We start from the raw sequence: 22,105 nt of genomic DNA, 5'->3' as shown, positions 1-22,105 counted from the left end.
GGAGCTAACTTGGAGACCATACAAAATTATCTCCGGTTGAATTTCAATCTGATTAGCCGCTAGCCGAGTTAGTTGGTTCATGCGGAACAGCTTAACAATGACACGCGTTACGCCGAACGCTGCCGTATTAATCCCGTAAAGACGTTACGCCAAGTTCACCGACGACCGTTTTGGAAACTTCGGTCGATACCTAACTTGGGGTACGTTCGGGGCGGGGCAGGGGGACGGCGGAAGTAATCTTCATTCAAACACGCTTCGAGTGTGTTAGATTTCGATAACGCGGGACGCGGCGACAGCGCGGACTATTTACATTTAAATGCGTCCGCGCGCGATCGATCGGTGATTGCGAGACGCCATGCTAACGGACGGACACGGCTATTCGTGTCTCTCGTTAATTATCGCGTACACAATGGTAATCGCATTCTTCGTTGCTGTTGCGCGCTCTCGCGCGAGAGCGCGCGCGCAAATTCGTGAATCCAAATTGGCCGTTGCTTTCTCGCCGATCAAACTGCGAAAACACCTCCCGATCGGGAACGGGACGGGAAAAGGGACAAGAATTGAGGAGGGCGAAGGAGGGAGGGGGAGGAGAGGTGGATGAGAGAGAGAGAGAGAGGGTTATGAGAAACTGGCTGGAGAACTTTCTCCGAACGGAGACGTCAACACCTCCTCCGCCTGCTGCGACAGCAGCGCAGCACCTCGACGAGAATGTTTTACAGCGACTACCCTCGAGCGTATCTCGAGGACTTCTCCTTGGATGAGTACACGCGTGTAGTCAAAGTATGTGACTGCGACGAGAACTTGGGATAGCGAGCGTTCCCCACTTGTGGAGTAACTCGCGACGGAAGAAATTGCCCCCTTGGTGTAAATTCAAGCGTTTAGCTGGAGGTTTGCCGAAAGTTTGGAGCCAGCTCGCGCTTAGAATTCGCCTCGTCGCGCATAATGAGTCATAGACGTGATACTGATAATCGTCGCGGTGATACCACGCGCGCGCGCGCGCGCGCTGGCTATCTTCGTCTGTCTAGCGGGAACAACGGAAACGCCGCGCCGGGCGGATAGTCGCGACGCTTTCGTTGGATTTCGCCGCTCGCTCGATTAAATCCCCGAGCGTCGAAGTGCAGCTTCGCAGACCGACACTTGAGACATCGCGCGCGCGAGAAAAAGCCTGACGATTGACGACTTGAAACCGAGTCGAGTTCGAGAGACGGGATTAAGAAACGCTACGACCGAGCGACGACCGGGATTAGACGCGCAAGACGAGTCGTTGCGTTAATTGATATTTTACGACGACGCGGCGTCGTCATCGTCATCGTCATCGCGCGCGAAGGAGAGAGGAGAGGTATGACGTGAGAGGATTACGTCACGTTGCCCCCGCGATGTCTCGGCGCGGCCACGACGCTGCATCTTCCCGTCGCGGATCAAAAGCGGGGATATCGCGTTTAGTTACTGATTGATGACCCGACGAGAGAGCGAGGCTCGAGCAAGATGCGCGTGAGCGGCTACCGCCACGCGTTTAAGCCGCTCGAAACCGCGGGGTGACGGCCCGACCGAACTAATTACCCACTATGGTACACCTTAATCCACCCTGTATATCCACGGATCGATAACCACCGAGCGGCTCTAGGGGTTCCTACATCCCTAATATAAACTTCGCACGTACTCCTTCGGTGTGCGCTGATAGCAACATTGTCGATTTGCTTCTCCGAGCTTCTCAAGGATCTCGGGCCGGAAGACGATTTGTTTCGGTTCGTATCGGGGAGTAGCGAAGTGTTCTCGCCACAGGATGTTTCGCGACTGCGTTTAACTATCGCCGAATTACGCGTGTACCTTTTCCGTGGGCGTTCCACGGACGAATCCGCGGATTTATGCGCGTGATGATTCTCCCTCCCCCCCCCCTCCCCCGACAAACTCGTCGTTTAACGCCGCATCACCGCCGCGTACTCCTTGCGTGATTTATCGCGCGTCCTTCAGCCTAGAGTTCATTCTAACGTCGCCATTCTGCAACGCCAAAGGGCGGTATTTAGCGTAGCGTAACTTAATGTAGCTCGGCGAAATTTGCCCTTCCTCGCGCTCAAGCATCCATAACTCGCGTAGGGAACGTAACTTAAGAGCGCGCGATCATGCGCATGTAATCTTGCGCGCGGAACTGGCAATGGTCTTACCCCAATAAGTTGGGAAACTCTACGACTCGATCGGCCGGCGGCCGATATAAGGGAGAAAAAAAGGGAGAGAAACGGAAGAAAAACAACGGTCGCGATACGCCGCAGACACGCTGAATGTAAAGTGATCGCTGAATAAAAGATTCCTCTCGAATTCGGGTCAAATGGTTGGGCGGGGGGGGGGGGGCGAGTGCAATATCGTCCGATATATAACGCGCGAGCCGAGGGTGAGTTTCGCACGACGTGCGAATATTTATGCGCATCGTAAACGATCGGCTCGCCGAAATCGATTCTAGATCTCTAATTACGACCGCGAAATTTAATCCCCCGCGCGAGATTGAGTTGGCGTATTTCGAATGTCGCGTCCACTCGATTATTCGCTTTAATTACCGCGTCCTCGTCGCTACGTAATTAAACGATAATAATCGCCCATCAAACATTTCGCGCGTCTCCTCGGAATGTTTCGCGAAATGCAGAGCGAGCTCGGCGGCACGATCCGATTTGTCTTTCTTTCCTCCTTTTCTTTTTCGCGATGCTGCGAGTGTTACGGACGTGCGATTAGAGTGTAACCGATTGAGGGAGAATGTGTGCTTGTGCGTGTCGTCGTTGATTGGACAGGACAGGTATATGTATCGAGAGTACGTGAATTTTCCGTGACATATGAGACGCGAGAGTGAAAACTCTCAGACGGATGAATGGTGGGCAGCTGAACGGTGTCGTTGGGAAGCGGAAATGTATAGTCGAATCGTTAAAAATGCATCCGCGAACGGGACGAGCCGCGAAAAACGCGGAGCTATCTTGGGGCTCATCGCGCCGACGGTCGAGTATTGTTTCATTATTACTCGCGAGAGCATGCAAATGGCGGGTCTTGGGAGTCATCCGGGCTCTCGTGCATAACTGCGCCGCAGTTGGCTAGGTTTCTGTAGGAACTTCCAAGGGATTTGTTCCGCTTTGAAGTGTGCGCCGCTGATGCTAACCGCCGTTCCAAACTGCGAACACGCTCAGGGAGAGCCAATCTCGTTATCCAACGTCCGGTGGACTCCGGCCACAATTTCTGCAGAATTTCGTGATTGAAACCGCGCGGCTTTGATTGTCGTTCGATGAGGAACTGCGAACGTGCTCGGTAAGACTTTCTGACAACATCGCGAGTTTCGACGTCGAGGTCGTAATTCACGTCGGTGCGTCCTCTCCTGCGTATTCGATTCATGCCAATTTGTCGCGATGATTTCCCCCGCCCTTTTCCGATATTTTCCAAATAACAGCACGCGTAAATCACGTTGCCTCAGGGCTTCCGCAGGGTCAACGTATGAAGCGGTGAAGCAATTTTTTTTCTTTTTTTCTTCATAAATTATTGAGTATCAATGTTTGCAGGAATTTTTCATATACCTCCAAACTTTGCGAAATTACCGTTGATTGTGTCGACGATTGTGTACACGTGTTTTTTCTCTCTCTCTCTCTCCTCTCTCTCTCTCTCTCTCTCTCTCTCTCTTTTTTTACCGCGGAATATATTTTTCGGTGGGACACGTTATCGTCAACTCCTCACGAACACCACTAAATCTCGGTCAAACATTTTTAGCCCGCTCCCGCCTGCGTTTAATAACCGCATTTTCCGTTCCAGCGCTATAATGAATTCATGCCGGTGATAAAGCGACTCCTCCACGCAGTCCTAACTCGCGCGGCAAAACGCCGCGCTTAATATCGACCTGTCGCGGCCGCGTTACACCTCTCTCGCGGCGTTATTAAATTGCGGCCAAAATATACAGGGGCTGGACGCGCCCGTGAAACGCGCGGGATGCTTCGCGCATGATAAATCGAGATCAGCGTGGCCGCCGCCGTCGCGGCCCGTATTTCACTGTCTCTTCGCACTGCTCGCGTCCAGAAATATTCGGACACGCGGCCGCAATGAATACCGACAGATATTCGCGCGGCAGATTTAATCCCGGCTCGGGACGATGGCTCATCTCTCCCCGCGCGGCGCGCGCGCGCGCGCGTTCGCATCTGGACGCGACGACCGATGCGCCGTCGTCGTTCATGCACGTGTATGCGCGTGTCGGCGATCGTCCGTCGGATTTAATGTCTTCGAATACCGGCTGCGAATGTGTCTACGGCCGTATATATCGGCTGACCGACGGCGACGATGGGCCATTAGCTTTACGAACGGGGCGACCTATGGCGCGTAGACGGCTGTTTATGCCCTCGCCCTAAACGCGACGTCATCGTCGATTTCGCGCGTCACACACGCTATCACGCTCGACAGCGGCCAACGTTACAGCTCGCTTCCGAGCACGAGTTCGTGCAAGGCATTGTTAACTTGCATCTCCCAAGGACGACGGGCGCGAGAGGGATAGAGAGAGCGGGGTAGAGAGGGAAAGTGTGTACCGCCGCGACCTGTGCGTTGTTGACTTTGAGTCGCTGATTTAGCCGTCGATGTGTTGCCTGTCCTCAGCAGCGTGAAATTCCTCGGCCGTGCGATGCCGATTACGCTGCTAATCGCAAGTATAATATCACGGATTTAGCGGCAACAGAGCCGTCCATTCCTGCGCGATGCCTTCCATTTTCGCGATAGCGCGTGCATTCGGATGGATTTTCAAATTGAACAACGCCCGCGAGATCGGCACGCGCTATCTGTCGCGCGCGCGTTGCACGCGATTGTGCTCGCAGCGGCTGCGGGAATGGTCGCATCGCGGTCGATTGGTCGACGGAATTTTCCGGGCGTACATTTTTTTCTGGCAGGGAAACGGCCGTGCCGTGGATATTAGCACACGGACGTAAACTTCCGGCCCGTTGCATAGAATAATTGAAGCAAATTCTCCAAACGATGCACAGCAATCTGGGCTTTATTAGACATTTTTCGCAAATGTCACGCGATACGTGAGCTGTCTCTCTCTCTCTCTCTCTCTCTCTCTCTCTCTCTCTCTCTCTCTCTCTCTCCTTGCCTCGTTGTTTCTCTGTCGTGATGAACGTGGCGCAATATTGCAGCGAGAATCGCTGCACCACGTACGATTTGTATCGCGGCCCGCCGCGAGAATCGACAGAACCTTTCATGAGAATTCCCAAGTCAGAGTCTCGCAAACCCTTCGCGAGATCTCTCTCGCGCGCGCGACGCACAGAGTCGCCCCCGCCCCGTCAAAGGGTAGCAATCGAAGACAGCTGCAGGACGCGGAGGACTTGCGCGGGAACGCTATTTACAAACCGCAATTCGCCGGTCTGCGAGCGCAGTCGAGAGCGTTGGAGCCCGGTTGGAGTTACGAAACATTTATTGGCCCGATCGTCCGGTCGACGGCCTTTTGACGTGCGGCCGCGGCCGCAATCGCGATGCGAGAGCGTGAACACACGGTGGATGAAACTCGACACCCCCGCCCACCGCATCCTCCCCGTCGTGCGTCCGACTAACTACCCACCCTGCGGGACATGTGCACGAGGCTTGCGTCCCGCTTTGAGACCGGACGCTGCGAAACAGGTACGAGCCGGTGTTAACAATGCACTTCGCCCGGGCCGGGCTATATCCGGTCACGTGCCGGTGCGTGACTTCCTTTCATCAGCTTACAAAGCTCGGTGAGGCAGCGACGAGCTTAGAGCCCGAAGCTTTAGCGCGATGTCGCGCGCTCACCTCGCGTCGTGTAACACTGCCCCGGAGGGGCGGGGGGGAGAGCGGGAGAGCGTGCGCTTCTTCACTCGCCATTAACGGCCGGAAGTCGTGTCCGAGTGTCCGGTGGTAGAGCTGGTTGTCGTCCGGCCTAGGTGCCATGTGCAGGCCACCGGCGATACTCGACACTCGCAACGGCTCGGCTCGGCTCGTCGTCGCGATTAAATGTACATCACTCGGGGTCAGACCGCGCCGTTGAATCTCGTCGGATCCCTGCGATGAAGGAAGCTCCCGCGCGAGCGCGCGCGCGCGCACAGAGGGAGACTTCAGTCTCCCTCGAGTCTGGAGTCTTGAAGTGTCTTGGAAGTAGTCGCGGCGCGAGGCGACTCGTCTGTGAGATTGAGCCATTCACACGAGTGAGCCGCGACCGCGGGTTGTGGTAGTCGCGCGGTAAAAGCGCAGCAAATCACCGCCGGTCACGCCGACTCAGCGTTCGTCCGAACTCGCGGCCAGCCCTCGAGAGCGCTCGAGAGTGTCTGCGATATCTGAAGGAAGTAATTCGCCCGTGGTGCACGTTGCACATCGAGTATTTTCGGCTGCAGCGTTGTGTCGCGCGGGGGGCGGCGAAGCTTGACGCCCTAAATCTCCGGTCTATATTACAGTCGCCGGCAACCGCCTGGATCGATGGACCTATAAACCTGTCGTGTTCCCGATGGCACTTTGGAAAAAGGCATTGTAATCCTAGCGCCTAGCGGCCTAGTCTCGCGATCGTCAAAATGTATTTCTGCCGTGTTGTCGCCGCTGCGTTTCCCTCTTTTCCCTCTTGCCACTCCGGCCGATCTCGTTCGTTGTGACGATTAACGAGTCGAGAGACGGCGCGTGAAAGGTGCATTGTCACGAGGTAGCTGCTTTATCCGCGCGTAACGTAAGCCTCGCCCGCATTTTCCGGTATGTTAACGGCGCCGCGACGACGACGACGACGACGACGACGACGACTCGCGTCGCTGTCAGCCTCCGATGAATCTCCGTGTCGAAACGCGCGCGTCGAAACGAAAGCGGCTCCCCGCATCACACGCTTGACACTGATATCGCATTAAGCGTGACGGGACACGGTACGCTCGGAGTACGCTCGCAATCGGCGAAACTGTCGCCGTTTCCCACACACAGTTTGCACTGACTCTGCGCCGCGTAGCTCGCAGTCGCGGGAATTAGACATCTCCTTATGATCGGCTCGATGGCGGATAAACAGAGCCGACGGTGCCGCGCGCTCGTAAATACGAGCCTTACTTACTCTCGGCGCTGCCAATCAGTACGGATTACGTCGACTCGACGTAATTCCGCCCCGCCGTGAATGAAGCTTAGCCCGCCGACAATTGTAATCTAGATCGATGTCCCCGGCGCGCGCTGGAATTCAGTCGCCCGACTTAATTACATGGGTCCGCGGCGGGGTTACATCGCGCATCGATCGCGCTCATGTCTCGGCTAAGTGACGAGGATGTAAGTGCCTTGTTCCCCGATTAAGAGCACCGCGCGTACGAATGGCTTTAACACGGACTTTGATATGAATCCTATAACATGCACGGTCGTTTGCGCGCCAAGCGGAAATACGCGCCCCGTGCTGAGATGATTGATCGCGGCGCATACGCAACGATATTAAATTGCTGAAGCGTCATAGGGGCTTCATTTATTGCCACACATCGACGGTTGCAAAAGGGGGGGGAGGAAGATTGCTTATTTCGCCAACGAAACACCGAGCGAGGCCATAACGCGAAATTTGATTCGTAATTATCGACGCCGCTATCTATCAGCTCTCCGAGTTACGTTGCCTGAATATTGCGAGTTCCTAGATGCTCTATGTATACATATATATTTTCTCTCTCTCTTCCTCTCTCTCTCTCTCTCTCTCTCTCTCTCTCTCTCTCTCTCTCTCTCTCTTCCTCTCTCCCTCTCTCTCTCTCTCCTCTCTCTCTCTCTCTCTCTCTCTCTCTCTTCCTCTCTCTCCCCCCCCCTCTCTCTCTCTCTCTCTCTCCCTCGCTTTCTCGTTTCCTCGCAAAGAGCACGGGATTATGCCCTAAGCGCGTAATTAGTGCACGGGGCAAGGAAGTATCATTAAGAGGGAAGTCGAATACCGCGACAAGAGAGACGTAACCCGTGGCAACCCGGTTTTGCTCGTTAATTCTGATCATTAATATTCGTCACTGATGCCGTTGCATGCGCGACTCGTAAATATACATGAAGTTTCCTTGCGCGACATAATGAAACGAGACACATTTTAATTAGCGAAGAATTGAATATCGAATACAACGTCGGACACAAGATGATTCTTCTCGTCTCCGTAGCCGAATCGGCTTTCGAGCGGAAGTTCGAACGGAGGTTCATCGCGCGACGGCGAAAGTAAATAAACGAAATAACGAAGCGAAGATCGGATACACACTGATCTTTGTCGCGGTGCGATTTGACTAACCGCGCGCAGATTTACACGTATCGGGAATGCGAGCGACTTCTCCGCTATTAACGCGGTAATACGTTAATATGAAATATGAGGAGCATCATGAGCGTGTAATTACAGCAAGGCGGGCACGATATATCACTAAGAAACTTCCGACGAACGATGATGTACTTTAAAACTTGCGGACAAAGTTCGCTCGTTAACAGCGCTCGATAACGCGTTCGATGATATCTGTTAAGAGGTTGATACAGCTTACAAAGTAGCCCGCGCAAAATAACGCGTTTCTATCCAGAACCTCTCGCAATCACAATCACGTCCAGCGGAGAATTGGCTTCATGCTGTGAGATATGAAAATTCGGGAAATGGAGAAGTCGCGACGTAAACGGCAAGAAAGGAAGATAGAGAGAGAGAGAGAGAGAGAGAGAACGGGAGAAAACTAATTATTCGGCCGTTGAAGGGAGCAGAGTTTAACTTAGCCGGACATTGAGATCTGCGGACCGCTGTTACGATGCTCTCGTGATATTCTTTGCGTTTTCGCGCTTGCGTTCGCCCGCATCTCTCTCTCTCTCTCTCTCTCTCTCTCTCTCTCTCTCTCTCTAACTGGGTAGAAACATCGACCGAGCCGGCCAAATGAGCATACGCGCGCTCCTCTACGCGCGCCTCGCCCGTTTTAGCCGTGCAATCTCCAAATTGTTGCGTTGCGTTCGAGTGCTTCCATTTTTCACGCGCGCATTACTCCGCTCGCTCCGAGTACTACGCGAGTACGCGCGGCTACGCGAGCGCTCGTTCGTGAGGATAGCTCCGTCCCACGGGAGGGGGAGGCGGGGGAGCGTAATTATATAGCGAGGTGGCTGGATATATCATTAAGAACGGGGCAGGAACAGCGTGAAAAGAGACGCACTCCATTGCTGGCGGGGAGTTATTACGGCGATTTAAGGGGAGAAAGGCGACGGGGTGCGGCGCAGCGAGTGTAACATATATATCCCGTAAAATAACGACCTCATTATCAGCCAGCAGCTGGTTGCCAGCGCGCCCGGTATTAGACCTCCGATATTTATGCGTGCTTTTATTAAGCTCCCATATTCAATGGCCTTAACCCGGTGCTCGCCCACTCTCGTTTCGCGCGACTTTCCAAAGGCTCTCGCGCCTTGTTATCGCGTTAGAGCACCGCACTGTGATATCTTTCACGGCCGAATCTTCCTTTTACGGCCTATTAAAGTGTTCGGATAATGTGGCGCCCTCTGTAAATAGATGGAGAGCGGGGGGGGAGGGGGACAGAAACCCCTACGCGCTATCTATCCTTTCCCCCCTAATAACGTGGACTCTTCGAAAAATCCTCCGCGCGTCGCGATTGACCTGTCCGTCGTTTTTTATATCGCGTCGCGTTGACGAGAGTTCCGTTTGTCAATAATGTCTGCTGTACGTTAATTAAAATTCTCGCGATATTATTCTCGCAGCCGGCTCGCCGCGATTGTTCACAGCGCGCGTCGCGTCGTTCGCTCCTCGACCGAGATTGTCGCCGCGGCGTTGAAACATCTCGCGACGTGTTTCACACACAGACGGAGCGAGAGTTTATTTGTGGGATTTTTCAAGGCACTTAAATCCGCGTGCTACTTCGCCGTCGTATTTTTCCCCTCGACTGTATGGAAACATCTGGGATATTATAATTTCGCGAAAACAAAAAAGAGGGAGAGAGAGAGAGAGAGAGGAGAGAGAGAGAGAGAGAGAGAGTAGAAAGGAAGACCGAGGAAGAATGGTACTCTCTCAATTCGCGCGCGGTTACGTTGAGCGGGGAATATTTTAAAATTACAAGGGCCATCGAGCATAATATCTGCATCAGTACCATGAAAATTTCCCTGTCCATTTAAACGGAAACGATCCGCGGGAAGCACGAGCGAATAGAAAATTTGATCGACGAGGCGCTTACGCGTAATCCCGTCTGCCATCGCGAGGAACAGTTAAATAATAGCGTCGATGATACGAATGGAGCAATATCCCGGCATTACGTTTCTCTCAGACGGAGTGGAACTTTGCGCTGAAGAAACGATATTTCATTCCAGCCAGCTCGCGCGGACCCGCGCCGGCGTCCTTTCACGCCGTGATAAAACCGTTATCGCCGTCCTTCGTGGCGTCATCGCGACGATAACCTCCCGGTACTACCCCGATGAAATTAGTTTCAACGCTGGTATCCAACGGCCGCTCGTGTAAAGCCGTGTACTATCGGCCCGCCGCTACGGGGAGAGAATGTGGTCGTTCGATAGCCGAGTTATGTCCGGAGACACGAGGTTATACCAAAAATCCCATCGCAGCGATCGCTCCTGCGCGGAGTATTAGATGACCGAAACGAAACGGTTCGCGCGCGAGTCCGTATACAGCCATTCGTAGCCATTTACGGTCATTTTATATATCCGTTTATGGAAAAGGCTTGTCGATTTGTACGTCACATGTACGACGCTAGTAATATCGTTTAACACGGTTTAACGCGGAGATAGAGGGAGGAAGAGAGAGAGAGAGAGAGGAAGGAGAGGGAGAAAACGTGATATTACGTGTATGAAGGCGTTCTATTTGGCGAGTATATTTAATTTTATTCTTGATGCAGGTGCTTTATTTACTTATGATATTCGATACTTTGCTATATGCGGTTAACAAACCGCAACGATGTATCGGAAAATATTTGCGATTTTTTAAGCAAAACTTTTGGGGTATATTTGGTCGCTCATAATTGAATTGGTTCGATTTAATGGATATTATATAACATTCCTCGGACAATAAAGCCAACATGTTAATGTTCGTCGCGGCAGACGAACGCGAGCGCGCGCATATAGGGAGATGGATGCGACATCTTAAATATTACAATGGCCTCGTTGCTTTCTCTTTTGTACGGATGAAAGTATGTACGTACGAACATTCTATAACTAATTGAGAGCAAGGGTAAGATTCGCTGAAAGAAGGGACTTTGGCTTTGAAAGCTTCTCCAATCCGTTCTTCTTTCCGGATCAGCGGGTACAACGGGTGTAAAACCTGCCGTCTCGTTTCCCAGTGATAATACGGAATCTTCGGCGATAGGACGCATAGAAAACGCAGACGCTCATAGGAAGCGAAGAACTAGCGAGCTCAATCGAGTTCTCTAATGAAAGGTGCACGGTCTTTGTGTCGGAAGCGTCGTCACAGCGCCGAAAAGCATTCTGAGTAGAACAATTCGACGTTGAAACGCCCGGCACAAAGACTTTGTCATGTCGGACTTCTCAATTAAAGGAGATCATCGGGAGGATTTAAGAGGCGAAAAGAGAAAGAGAGAAAGAGAGAGAGAGAGAGAGAGAGGAGGGGGGGCAGAGCGATGGAAATGGAAATGGAGATTGAAATATATCGAATTGAACATTTATTTTTTTGTTTTGGTTGAAAGCTTGATGAACGTGACGTAAAGCGAACGTTCTCTGTCGTATTTTTCCCGGATATAAAAGGAAAATATTTCGCGATAAACTCTTTTTACACAGGACGAATGTTTTCGTTTCATTAAGCGGAAATGACGGACTTTCACGTATTACGCACTGCTAGTGCGATAAATGGAGTCAATCGAGAAACGTTGTTGCGTTTGTTATCGTATGTCTGCGCTCGATAACTCTTGTAAGACGTTCGCGTGACATTTAAAATATAACGTCGTCGTTTTCGCATATTGGAAAAAAACTTAGAGCGCGCGCGTTATTCTTTATCGAGTGCAGAAATTGACGAAGCTCCCGGCCTCGCCGACTATATTTTTCTCTTTCAAATAAAAAATTTGAAAAATATCGCCGGTAACTCGCTATTATTTTTGAAGGACGGAATTGGAAAATGCGTCGCGCGGTATAACTTGGACGGTGTTTCTCCTGCATGCGCATTGTAAATATTCGATGGAATTGAAAAGCGCGGAGCGCTAAATTTTTTCCTTTCCATCGCGTCGCGTCGAATTACGACGCAGCGCTACGAAGCTTTGTAGAAAATTAAGCCAGGGAGATCGAAATTGCCGATTGCGGGGCTCCGAGGGATTCGGCGCTCGACAAAGCGCCGCTTTTCCAAATTACCGAAAGTACTTTAGCGAATTGAATCTGACGCGGTCCAGATGACATTCGCGGTATCGCTGGCAGGGCGCAGCAGCTCGGCCAAATCTAATCGATGCGCGCGAATGTTTTACGAGAGAAACGTCAGGTAGATGTACACGCGAGATACCACGTTTCCCGACTTTCCGTACTTTCAGCCATGCCTGATAGCAGCACGACTGTCTGCATCAATTAACTCGGAAAAGGAAGAGAACGCGTGAAAGAACGTGCAATTGATCCTTCCTTCTCGAGGCGCTTCCCGTATGATCCTAGAACGCGTTATAAAAATCCAAGCAAACGGCGATAATCCGCGTGCCGTAGCTGCCGGCGGTGGAGACGATAAGCGCGCGGGTTATCGGCAACAAAATCCCCGCGCTATTGATATCCGAGAGAGAGAGAGAGAGAGAGCGAGAGAGAGAGAGCGAGAGAAAGCCAGGGCAAGCGGAGCATTGAGTGGCGAGGCGAGACGAGACGAGGCGAGGTCGCACTGCCTCCCACGTGACTGTCGAAAGTCATCGACCGCCGCGGGCAAAGTTTTCGCGTTATCGTACGCGATATATACGCTCATTGCCTCGGGGAAATGGGGTACGTGCTCCGGATCCGCAATACGCGCACCGGAAGTATCTGCTTTCCTTCCCGGCGACGAGCTAACCGTGACGCTCCGAGTAGAAAATACGTCGAGTGATTGGCAGGAGGTAGAAGGGGATGTCGTGACAAAAAGTAGCGTCACTCTTTTACGATTTCGCGAGCTATTGCGAAAATCGCACTCGGACTCGTCGTTGAGCAAATTTTACGGCTACATCGATCGTGAGGAAATTGAGGGAAGGAAAAGAGAGAGAGAGAGAGAGAGAGAGAGAGAGAGAGAGAGAGAGAGAGAGAGAGAGGGATAGAGAGACGGACAGAGAGATAGACTTTCGCGGAGGAATTAAAGGATCTCTATCATGCTGCCAGCAGGTTACCTCTTGGCGCAGCTCGTTCTTTCGTAATTACCGACTTCCAGATTTCCCACGGCCGCTTATTACCCTCCCAATTACACAGATATACCTCTCAATTACACAGATATCCGATCTAACGTGAATTTTCACTCGTCACGTTTCACTCGCGTATCAATTCAGGGATTATAAAGGGTGTCCCAAAATTCACGCAAGATTTAAATTTTGCGCCATTTGTGCGGTAAAGTGTTGCCAAAGAAAAAAAAAGACAGCGTGACAGCTGACAGTTTAGGATTTTTAAACTGACCACGCACAGCGAAGAGAGTTCGTTGAATGGATTATGGAATAACAACAAGTGGATGCTGATTTTTCGAACAAAATCATCTTCAGCGATGAGGCTCATTTTCATCTTGATGGTTCGGTTAATCGACAAAATTGTCGCATTTGGGGTTCAGAAAATCCACGAGTGATTGTTGAGAAACAAATGCATCCACAACGTGTCACTGTTTGGTGCGGATTTTGGCGGCTGGAGGCATCATCGGACCATTCTTCTTCGAAAATGCGGCTGGTCAGGCAGTAACAGTTAATGGTGCTCGTTATCGCGATGATAATCCAGTTTTTCGTGCCTAAATTGCAAGATATGGATGTGGACGACATGTGGTTTTAACAGGACGGTGCCACATGCCGTACAGCCCGAGAAACAATTCAATAACTGCACGGGTCATTTCCTGGTCGTGTAATTTCCCGTCTCTGGTAATCAGATTTGGCCGCCCAGATCATGCGATTTAACGCCGTTGGACTTTTTTCTTTGGGGTTTTATGAAGTCTAAGGTTTATGCCAACAAGCCCACGACCACACCCACGCCTTGAAGGAGGAAATTGAGCGCTGTATCAACGAAATTCAGCCACATTTATGCAAAACAGTCATGAAAAATTTCAACAAAAGAGTGCATATGTGCCAGCAAAGCTGTGGAGGCCATTTACCCGATATGCTATTCCATACATAACCCTATACTGTATACTTTATGAATCAATAAAAAATTTACAATTTTTAATCATAAACCTGTGTTTTCTATCAAAATTACTATTCTTGCGTGAATTTTGGGACACCCTTTACGTGCGGGAGATTCAGCCGCGCGCGACCGCATCGCTCGCGTGTGAAAACTTTGCACGCGTTACAGCTTCATGCTTCGAAACGCCGACTACACGAGACGGTGAAAGAAGAGAAAGAGGAAGGTCTCTTCTGGGTGTCACGACAATGCGAAATTAACGCCGGCGGATTATCGGATACGTCCGAGTGTCACGTTCTCATCGAGCACCGTCGCGCGAGATTCGCGGCTGTCTTTGGCGTGGTATTGGCAAGGCGAGTGGATACCGTCGCTTTGTGGTCAGACCGGGGCGATCGGGTCGACGGCGAGGCGTCAGTAGTTACGATCAACTGTACACGACCCAGTGCACGTCGGACGATACCTCTCCGCGAATTGGCGAGAGAAACTGAACAGCAAAGAGAGAGAGAGAGAGAGAGAGAACGGTCTTATCTCGGAAAAGACTTTAATTGGTTCGCTCTCAAAGTTTCGCAAACCGCTTCTCCGACGGCGTCGCCCTCCGGAGCAGCGTGATTTTCTTACCGAGTCTGTGTATGCGCCGCCTCCGCCGTTATTACGGCCGAATTCTGTCCGTCACTACTACGTCCAGGCTACGTTACATCGCGAGCTGTCAGCGCTTGGCTCTTTTTTTTCTTTATTTCTTCTTTCCCTAGTTCGAAAAATCGCGACCGCGGTGGTGGTGGCGGCGGTTCGCTGGAAACAGCTAGTTAAAATACGGGAAAAATCGGAAATGCTCCGTAGATATTTCGAAATATTCCAGAGCTTACATATTTAATCGTTACGCGAAAATAGAATTTTTTATATTTTCCGGTTTCGTTGCTGCCAAATTAAAATAACTCGAGAGGCTTCGACGGATATATCGTTAATTTCACGTGCAAAATTAAAGAGGGATACGCCCGCGGCGCGGGCTCAATAAAAAATTACTTCAATGTTTTATTCGCTAAAATTAATAAAGTTTAAATAATAATAAACTGTTTCATTGATTCTGCGGGAGGATACGAGAGCGCGCGCGCCAGCACCTCGCGCGAAACGGATACGCCGTTCGCGTAATTATTATCGCGGTGAAAATTTGTTGACGGGCCGGCTGTTTGTATTAATAACGCGGAAGCGGTGTGAATTAATAAATGCACAAACAAGTCGTGGTCTGGCAACAATACTGCGAGCGACGATGCGATGCGACGACGCGACGCTATGCTGTGCTATGCTACACGATGCTTTCGCCCTTGTTACGATCAATTACTCTATTTATTTATATAGCGCTAATTAATTTATGACAGTTCATAACTGCTGCACTGCGGCTAGCCGAATCTAATACAGTGGCTTTTAATTTATGCCACTTAATTATAGTCCGCTCGACCAAGTCCAATAACTCGCGAGCGTCAAATTTTCACATATGGCTCCACCAATTATGCTAAATTTGCGTCAAACGTCAAACGTCAAACGTGGCCAATGCATTCTTCCGACGCGTGAGACGAGTCAGATGTGAAATATTTGGCGAGTGTGATGCAGAGTGTGATGCGAGTGTGAGTTACATATATAAATATATATTTAATATACACACACACACACACTTAATCTCCTTCTCTCTCATGTAGCCGAAGGGCGTCGGTATAATCCCCGTGATGCCTCGTAAATGCACTCCGTTGCTTCGCATCAGCTGTTGTCACGCAGTTGTCGCCTGTACGTAACTTGACATGTCGAGGCGCGCCAGCGGTTACGCGCCACGTCATGGTCAGATATGTGATGTGTACGTGTGTTACGTCGTTACGACGTACGCGTTCGCCGCGTACATGAGCAAGCCGAACGCTAAGGCGCGTAAGGTGGAATCCTTGTGAAATTCTCACATCCGCGATACGCATTTAATACAATAGCAAGACGGTGTATCATGTGCGTCGCGGTAAGAAATCGTCGCGCCTGATGAAACACTTTGTTACGATGCTACCGTGACGATAAGTGGTAAACGCGGAGGAGGAAGAGAACGTGCCATAAACATGTAAATATTTTCGACAGAGACAGACAGAGAGAGAGAGAGAGAGAGAGAGAGAGAGAGAGAGAGAGAGAGAGAGAGAGAGACAAAAGGGGGAGGAAATATTCGCGAGTATCAGCGCGTCGGCCGACGTTCGGTTGGCCGTTCCGCTCGGAAAAACCGCACGGTTTTCGCGCCCTTTTTCTCGCCGGTTTAAAAACGACGCATTAAATATGACGAATGGACCGCGAGGTACGCGCACGATGCCGGGATTTACTGCGTCAGCGGGGGGAATGGCTCGCGAACCCCTGGAATATTCGGCTGCAGGCTGTTATTGTGCGCCAACCGGACGGTTGGCTTTTAGCGACAGCGACGCGGTAGTTTCCGGAACGCGCGCGACGCGATAATGATCGACGGTATCGGCATAGATTTTCATCGAATCGGCCGGTCCGGGTATGATACCATTCGGCTTCAGTCGCTCAGCCGTGGAACGCGCGCGCGGCTGGTGGATTATTCTCTATTATCGGCACGGTGCATATTGCGACGATCATAAAATCGGGACGCAATAGCCGACGGGTATAATCGAGAGAACGCACTCATCCGCCATTATCGTTTGCGTACATTATAACTCGCGCGCGCGCGTGCGCGGATTAATCTCCGCGAATTCCTTTCCACGGGGCGATCCGAATGTTGAGCGCTTTCGAGGGTGCCGCGGAACCGGACTGGCTGGCTCCGCGCGAGCCCATTATCCGACAACGACATATTAATCCGGTATGCAAGGCAACATCCGGGATGTAATCGCGGTAATCTGCGAAAAAAAAATTTATTACAACGAAAATACGCGCGTTCTCGCGCACGGGAATGTACGGCGGCCGCCGCCGAGGGAAAGCAATTTCGCGCGGCTACTTTTTGCAACTCGTTAACGGAAGCGCGCGCTGCGTATGTTCCCCTCCGTGTACATCTGGCTGACGGCACGAGGAATTGCGATGCGTCTAATTTGATATTCAGCGGTATCGCGCGCCGGCTAGCTGAGACGCGAATATTACGGGCGAGCGTTACGGCGTATCTTAAATATTCGATAAATATTCTTGGGTACACACGACGTTTGCGCGGAGTTTGACGCGGTGGAATGGATACCCGTGTTGGCTCGCGCGCGCGCGGCTGCGAAATTGTACATCTCGCGCGCGGCAAAAGTAAAACTACTCGCTTCGGGGTGTTTTATACATATGTGCACGTACATGTGTATATGCAACCTCCGTTATAACGTATGAGAGCGCGCCCGTGGGACATAAAATATTAGTGCACGCGTTACTTTTCAATTTTATCTGATATGCTCTATATTGGAGGCTAGGTGGGAATATAAGCCGCGCTATTTCCGCGAGACGTCCGGCAGTTTTATTTATATCGTTCGCGATGCGCTCGGACAAGGCGTTATTAATGCCAAAAATATCGCGCGTCGAAGGCGCTTCGTTCCTTCGGAGCAACGTCTTTTCTCAGTTACTCAGGTGTATGTGTGTGTGTGTGTGTGTGTGTGTACAAATCCGCGAGTCCACTCAACAATCGGCGGGAGCTTAAAAATAGTCCCACGACCTCGCGTGTCCGCTAACTTTGAACTCCATTACTTAAACTTTACGAGACCGCCCGTGTCTACTTGCGCGATTGTTTGTGCACCGCCGATGTAATTAGCTAATTAGCAATCCACTTAATTATTGCTCAACTGGCGACGAGAATGATTAAAAATTCCCTCTTTTCATTCCACCTCTCTCTCTCTCTCTCTCTCTCTCTCTATAAACCGCCGGACGTTTCCTCGCGCGTACTCGTCGTCGGTGTAATAATTGTAAGTATACCCCACGCCCGCGTGTGTTTTAAAGCGGAATGCGCCGTTCTTTATCCCAGCGGCCGCTGTAAATAAAAAATGCGGCCAGTTGCGAGTCGGGAGCGCGGCGCGCGCGCCGGGTCGATACGTGTCGGACGACGACGCCAGCCGGGGAAGAACAAACGAATTCCGAGGACGATAGTCGCGATGCATATTTAATAAAGGGGAGACCTCTCCTGCCCGTTTGCACCGGAGAAGATAAAGCGGCGCGTCGGATGTTAAACGCAGCTGCGCATCGAAAGTTCGCCATGAATAATTCCGTTTGGCTCGTTTAGCACGCTGCCAACGCGCTGCCTGCCGACATCGTTCGGCCCGGCCCGCCTCGCTCCGGTCTGACCGCGTAATTGACCTTGCATCTCGCAACTTTATTTCCTGCCGTGCTACCTCATCTACGAGGAGACGCGTGCGTTCCATTGCGATCGATCCCACATTCGAGCAACCGGAGGCGGCCCCCTCCCCCCTCCCCCCCCCGCGGCGTTAGGAAGACCCGATAGCTCCTCTTTCTCTTTCCCAAGTCCTCTCCTATGATGTCAAGAGTTTGACGCTCGAGTAGGGTGGCTCTACGTCGTGACTTTTATAACACGGAAATTCGGCCGAGCGGTCTTGTTAGAGCAAAAATATCTGCTGGTAAACGGCTCGATGCCAGAATCCACGGTAAGCTCACTTTGTTTTTTCATCGCTTCATGACGCTCCACTGTCAGCTACCGGCGAGATTTCACGTTATTAATTTCTCCAGACAGAGATCGCGACCTCTCACTTCCGCGCGCGGCTCTCCGTATCTGTCTTGGAGAATGAGAGAAGCACGTTGCCTCTCTCTCTCTCTCTCTCTTTTTCTACCTGTCACTCTCTTTCTCTCGCTCGCAGAAATTGGTCGAGAAATTGAACCGTGTCGCTCGAAGGTTCGAAAGAACCATTCGGCAGCGGAAACGACTCGGCGACGCGCGTTTCCCACGTCGGCGAGACACGACGCTATGTTTTTCAGATGATGTGATCGTTTCAGGATGGTCCAGCCTCCGCCTTGCCGTTGACCCAGACTCTGTCGAACATTTACAGCCGCAGGTCGGCCAGTCCCGATGTTCCAGGCCCCGTAGACGAGACTCAGGTTCGTAAACGTGCAAATTGTGAAAGTGTAAACTGCGGCTGTTTGAAAACGCGCCAGGCTAACGCGAGTCCTTTCTCTGCGTTTCTCGTCCCGAACTAAAACTCGCCTCGCTAAAATCACGTACGAAAAGGAGATAAACGCAGCAAACCCTTAACAGGATTAAAAAATGAAACGACGTTTTTAACATTAGCCAAGTGTGAAACACGGTGCGCACTCTCGAAGCGAGTTGTTTTTTCGCTTCGAGGCCACGTCTGAGGGCCGTTTTAATTAATTAACGATCGCGAACCCGGCGTCAACGACTCCGTCCATCTCGTAGAGTACGCGAGGAGCAAGGGGGAGGGAGATGACGTGTCGTCATCGACCGGTGCATGCGTAAGTAAAAAATGTACAGCGGAAGCTGGAGATCCGGTAACGACGCGCGGCTTGGTAATGATTGTCCGTCTGCGAACGTCCGCGACGGTAAGCCCGTTCTCTGTAGCTGAATGTACACCTGGGTGAAGATCCCTGGCTTACCAGCTCGCTCACTCTCGAAAGATTCGTGGCGGCACGGCTCAGAATTCGCTCACAACCTCAAACTATTTTCGCGAGTTTGCTCGCGCATGTCGATAACGCGCTTCGCGAGCGAGAGCGCCTCAAAGTCGACGGGTCGATTGATTGGTGTTCTCAGACTTTGTTGAATCTAACAAGCCCCTTCTCTCGATCCTCTCGCAGCTCTCCACTTGGCGAAATATCGGCACAAACATTGAATTTTTTTCATGTGATCGGAAAATAATGTATCATATAATGAAGGGAGTACGGATCGACGGTGCGTATGATTTATGCATTGTCAGGTTTAATCAGAATGGCACTTTATCAGCAAAGTCTCTTCCTCACGTAGTCATTTCCATTCTAGTCACATCTCCGACTAATTCTCGACTCGCGCAGGCCAGATTTCACGTTGTCGGCGAATAAACTAGCCGAGATAGACGACGGGATCACTTTGTATGATCTCTCGCGTAACTAGTCTTGTGGAACGCGAGTCTACGCATCGAATCTGATGAATCTCGATGTGCCTAGCTTCAAAGGTCCCTTTTAAAATCTCATAAGGATCTTAAGTTCGATAGCTGTTCACGAGCATTTGCCATCAACCCTAATCGTTCGAAAGAGATATGTTCCCTAAAAGGGAAATTCCTTGCAAACGTGTCATCTCTCTCTCTCTCTCTCTCTCTCTCTCTCTCTCTCTCTCTTGTTCTCTCTCACACTCAGCCGCTGGCTAAAACGACGCACGAATGTGTGTGTAACGCGTCATTATAACGGAAGTTCCAGCTGCTTGAATTTCGAAGCGGAACAATAACGCGTGTGGTGTTTTATATAAATATCGAAATATAATAGCAACTCGCGACGCACTCGGGAATAACACGAAATGGCCGGTTCGAAAAATTTTATTTCCGTCGTGCAATCGAGTGTAAGCTCGCGTACATTTACATGTGCGCCGCGTGGAAACGCGCGCTGCTGAAAAATCCTGTATGTCGGCGGCGGTGGCGGTGGCGGTGGCGGCACAGCGGCCGAATTTTTATTACCACTTAAATCTATCCGCCGTGTCGTAGTTCCCGTTACCGTACTTGTCCGTTCGAGTAGCAGCCGGCCGAACGAATCGTTTTCAGCATGAAAATAAAAATGTCGATTTAATGCATATCTATCGCGCGTCTCTCGCTCTCGTCCCGCGTGAAAAAGCGAGATGGATATGCGCGCCGCCGCGTGCGTACGTATGTAAATCCCGACGAATGAATACTCGATGAATTGGGTTTTTACCGATACCACCGTCAACAATTTTCAAACCGGTGCGAAATGATTTTCATCGGGCGCTCTCTCCCGTCCAAATATTATTTTTATAGATATTACTAGAGACAAGAATGAAAAGTTCATCAAAATTTGTTGACACAGTGCCGCCGTTACCAGTGTTCTACGCGATTGCATGGCGCAAATGCGTGGTATGCTCGAAGTAACGTTCCAGTTACCTCTGTGGAGATGGGGTGATTAGATTTTCTGTTTTCTCCCTGTTCGTCTTACTATCCGCATCACGATTAACGCAACATTTCGCAGGATCACGCTGAACTATTGTTGGTTAATAGCTAACGAATCAGGACCGGCGCGCCGGTCCGAGAGCGTGACCGCTGTTTTTCTTCTCTTCTTTCGCTCTCGCAATCAATACGAGCACACAGGGTTGCGTTCTCCCTCAGCTTCTCCGCGTCGCGACGCTTCAAAGGAGCTTAGCTCAACGCTTCAGGCCGAAGAGAGTATATTCGTTCGCCGGAGCTTTTTACCGAAAACGCGCGCGGCTGACTGTAAGCGCGGAAATGAATTTCGCTCGACGTCAAGCGCAGATTGTAATTTCCCGGCTGGTCCTCGGCCCTCGTTCTCTCTCTCTCTCTCTCTCTCTCTCTCTCTCTCTCTCTCTCTCTCTCTCTCGCTATGGCGCGTCGTTATGGCGAGGCCCGCCGAGGCGCGCGCACAATTCTTCGCTTCGTTTCAAGACACGATCCGTACTCCTCGATTATCTCCTCACGTTCTTCCCATCGAGTTCTCGGAGCGCGGTTCCTCGAAGCCGCGGGGCCGCGGCATTGTGCCGCGGCATTGTGCTCGTAATGGACATTCGATTCGCCGAATGAAACGGCCATGAAGCTCACGTGAAAAGACCCGCGCGCGCGCAGACCTGCGCATGACGGTTAATTAACCTGCACGAGGCTATTTCGCGTATTGTTGCGCCCGTGAGAGTAACTCGTCCAAGTCTCGATAGCGAGGCGGCCGCGACGCGATCGCGGTCGAATGATAAATGAAACAGCCGCCACCGTCGGGGGGTGAATATTCCCCGGGGGTTGTT

General features: G+C 51.2%; 1 protein-coding gene across 8 annotated transcripts in view; it reads left to right on the top strand.

Annotated features, from left to right (window-relative positions):
* The window catches only part of dlg1 (MAGUK family member discs large 1), a 284,519-nt gene that overhangs the window by 50,520 nt on the left and 211,894 nt on the right, over positions 1-22,105 (top strand). For 7 of the 8 annotated variants that reach the window (XM_011153800.2, XM_011153806.2, XM_011153803.2 and 4 more), the window contains exon 3: positions 19,144-19,245. The exons of the other annotated variant lie outside the window; for it this stretch is intronic. In XM_011153800.2, coding sequence (XP_011152102.1) covers positions 19,144-19,245 — 102 coding nt within the window. The remainder of the gene's footprint in view (positions 1-19,143; positions 19,246-22,105) is intronic. 8 annotated transcript variants of the gene reach the window in all.

The sequence above is a fragment of the Harpegnathos saltator genome, unplaced genomic scaffold, assembly GCF_003227715.2.
Source record: "Harpegnathos saltator strain DR-91 unplaced genomic scaffold, Hsal_v8.6 scaffold20, whole genome shotgun sequence".
NCBI classification, from domain to species: domain Eukaryota; kingdom Metazoa; phylum Arthropoda; class Insecta; order Hymenoptera; family Formicidae; genus Harpegnathos; species Harpegnathos saltator.
This window is presented reverse-complemented; position numbering and strand designations above follow the sequence as displayed.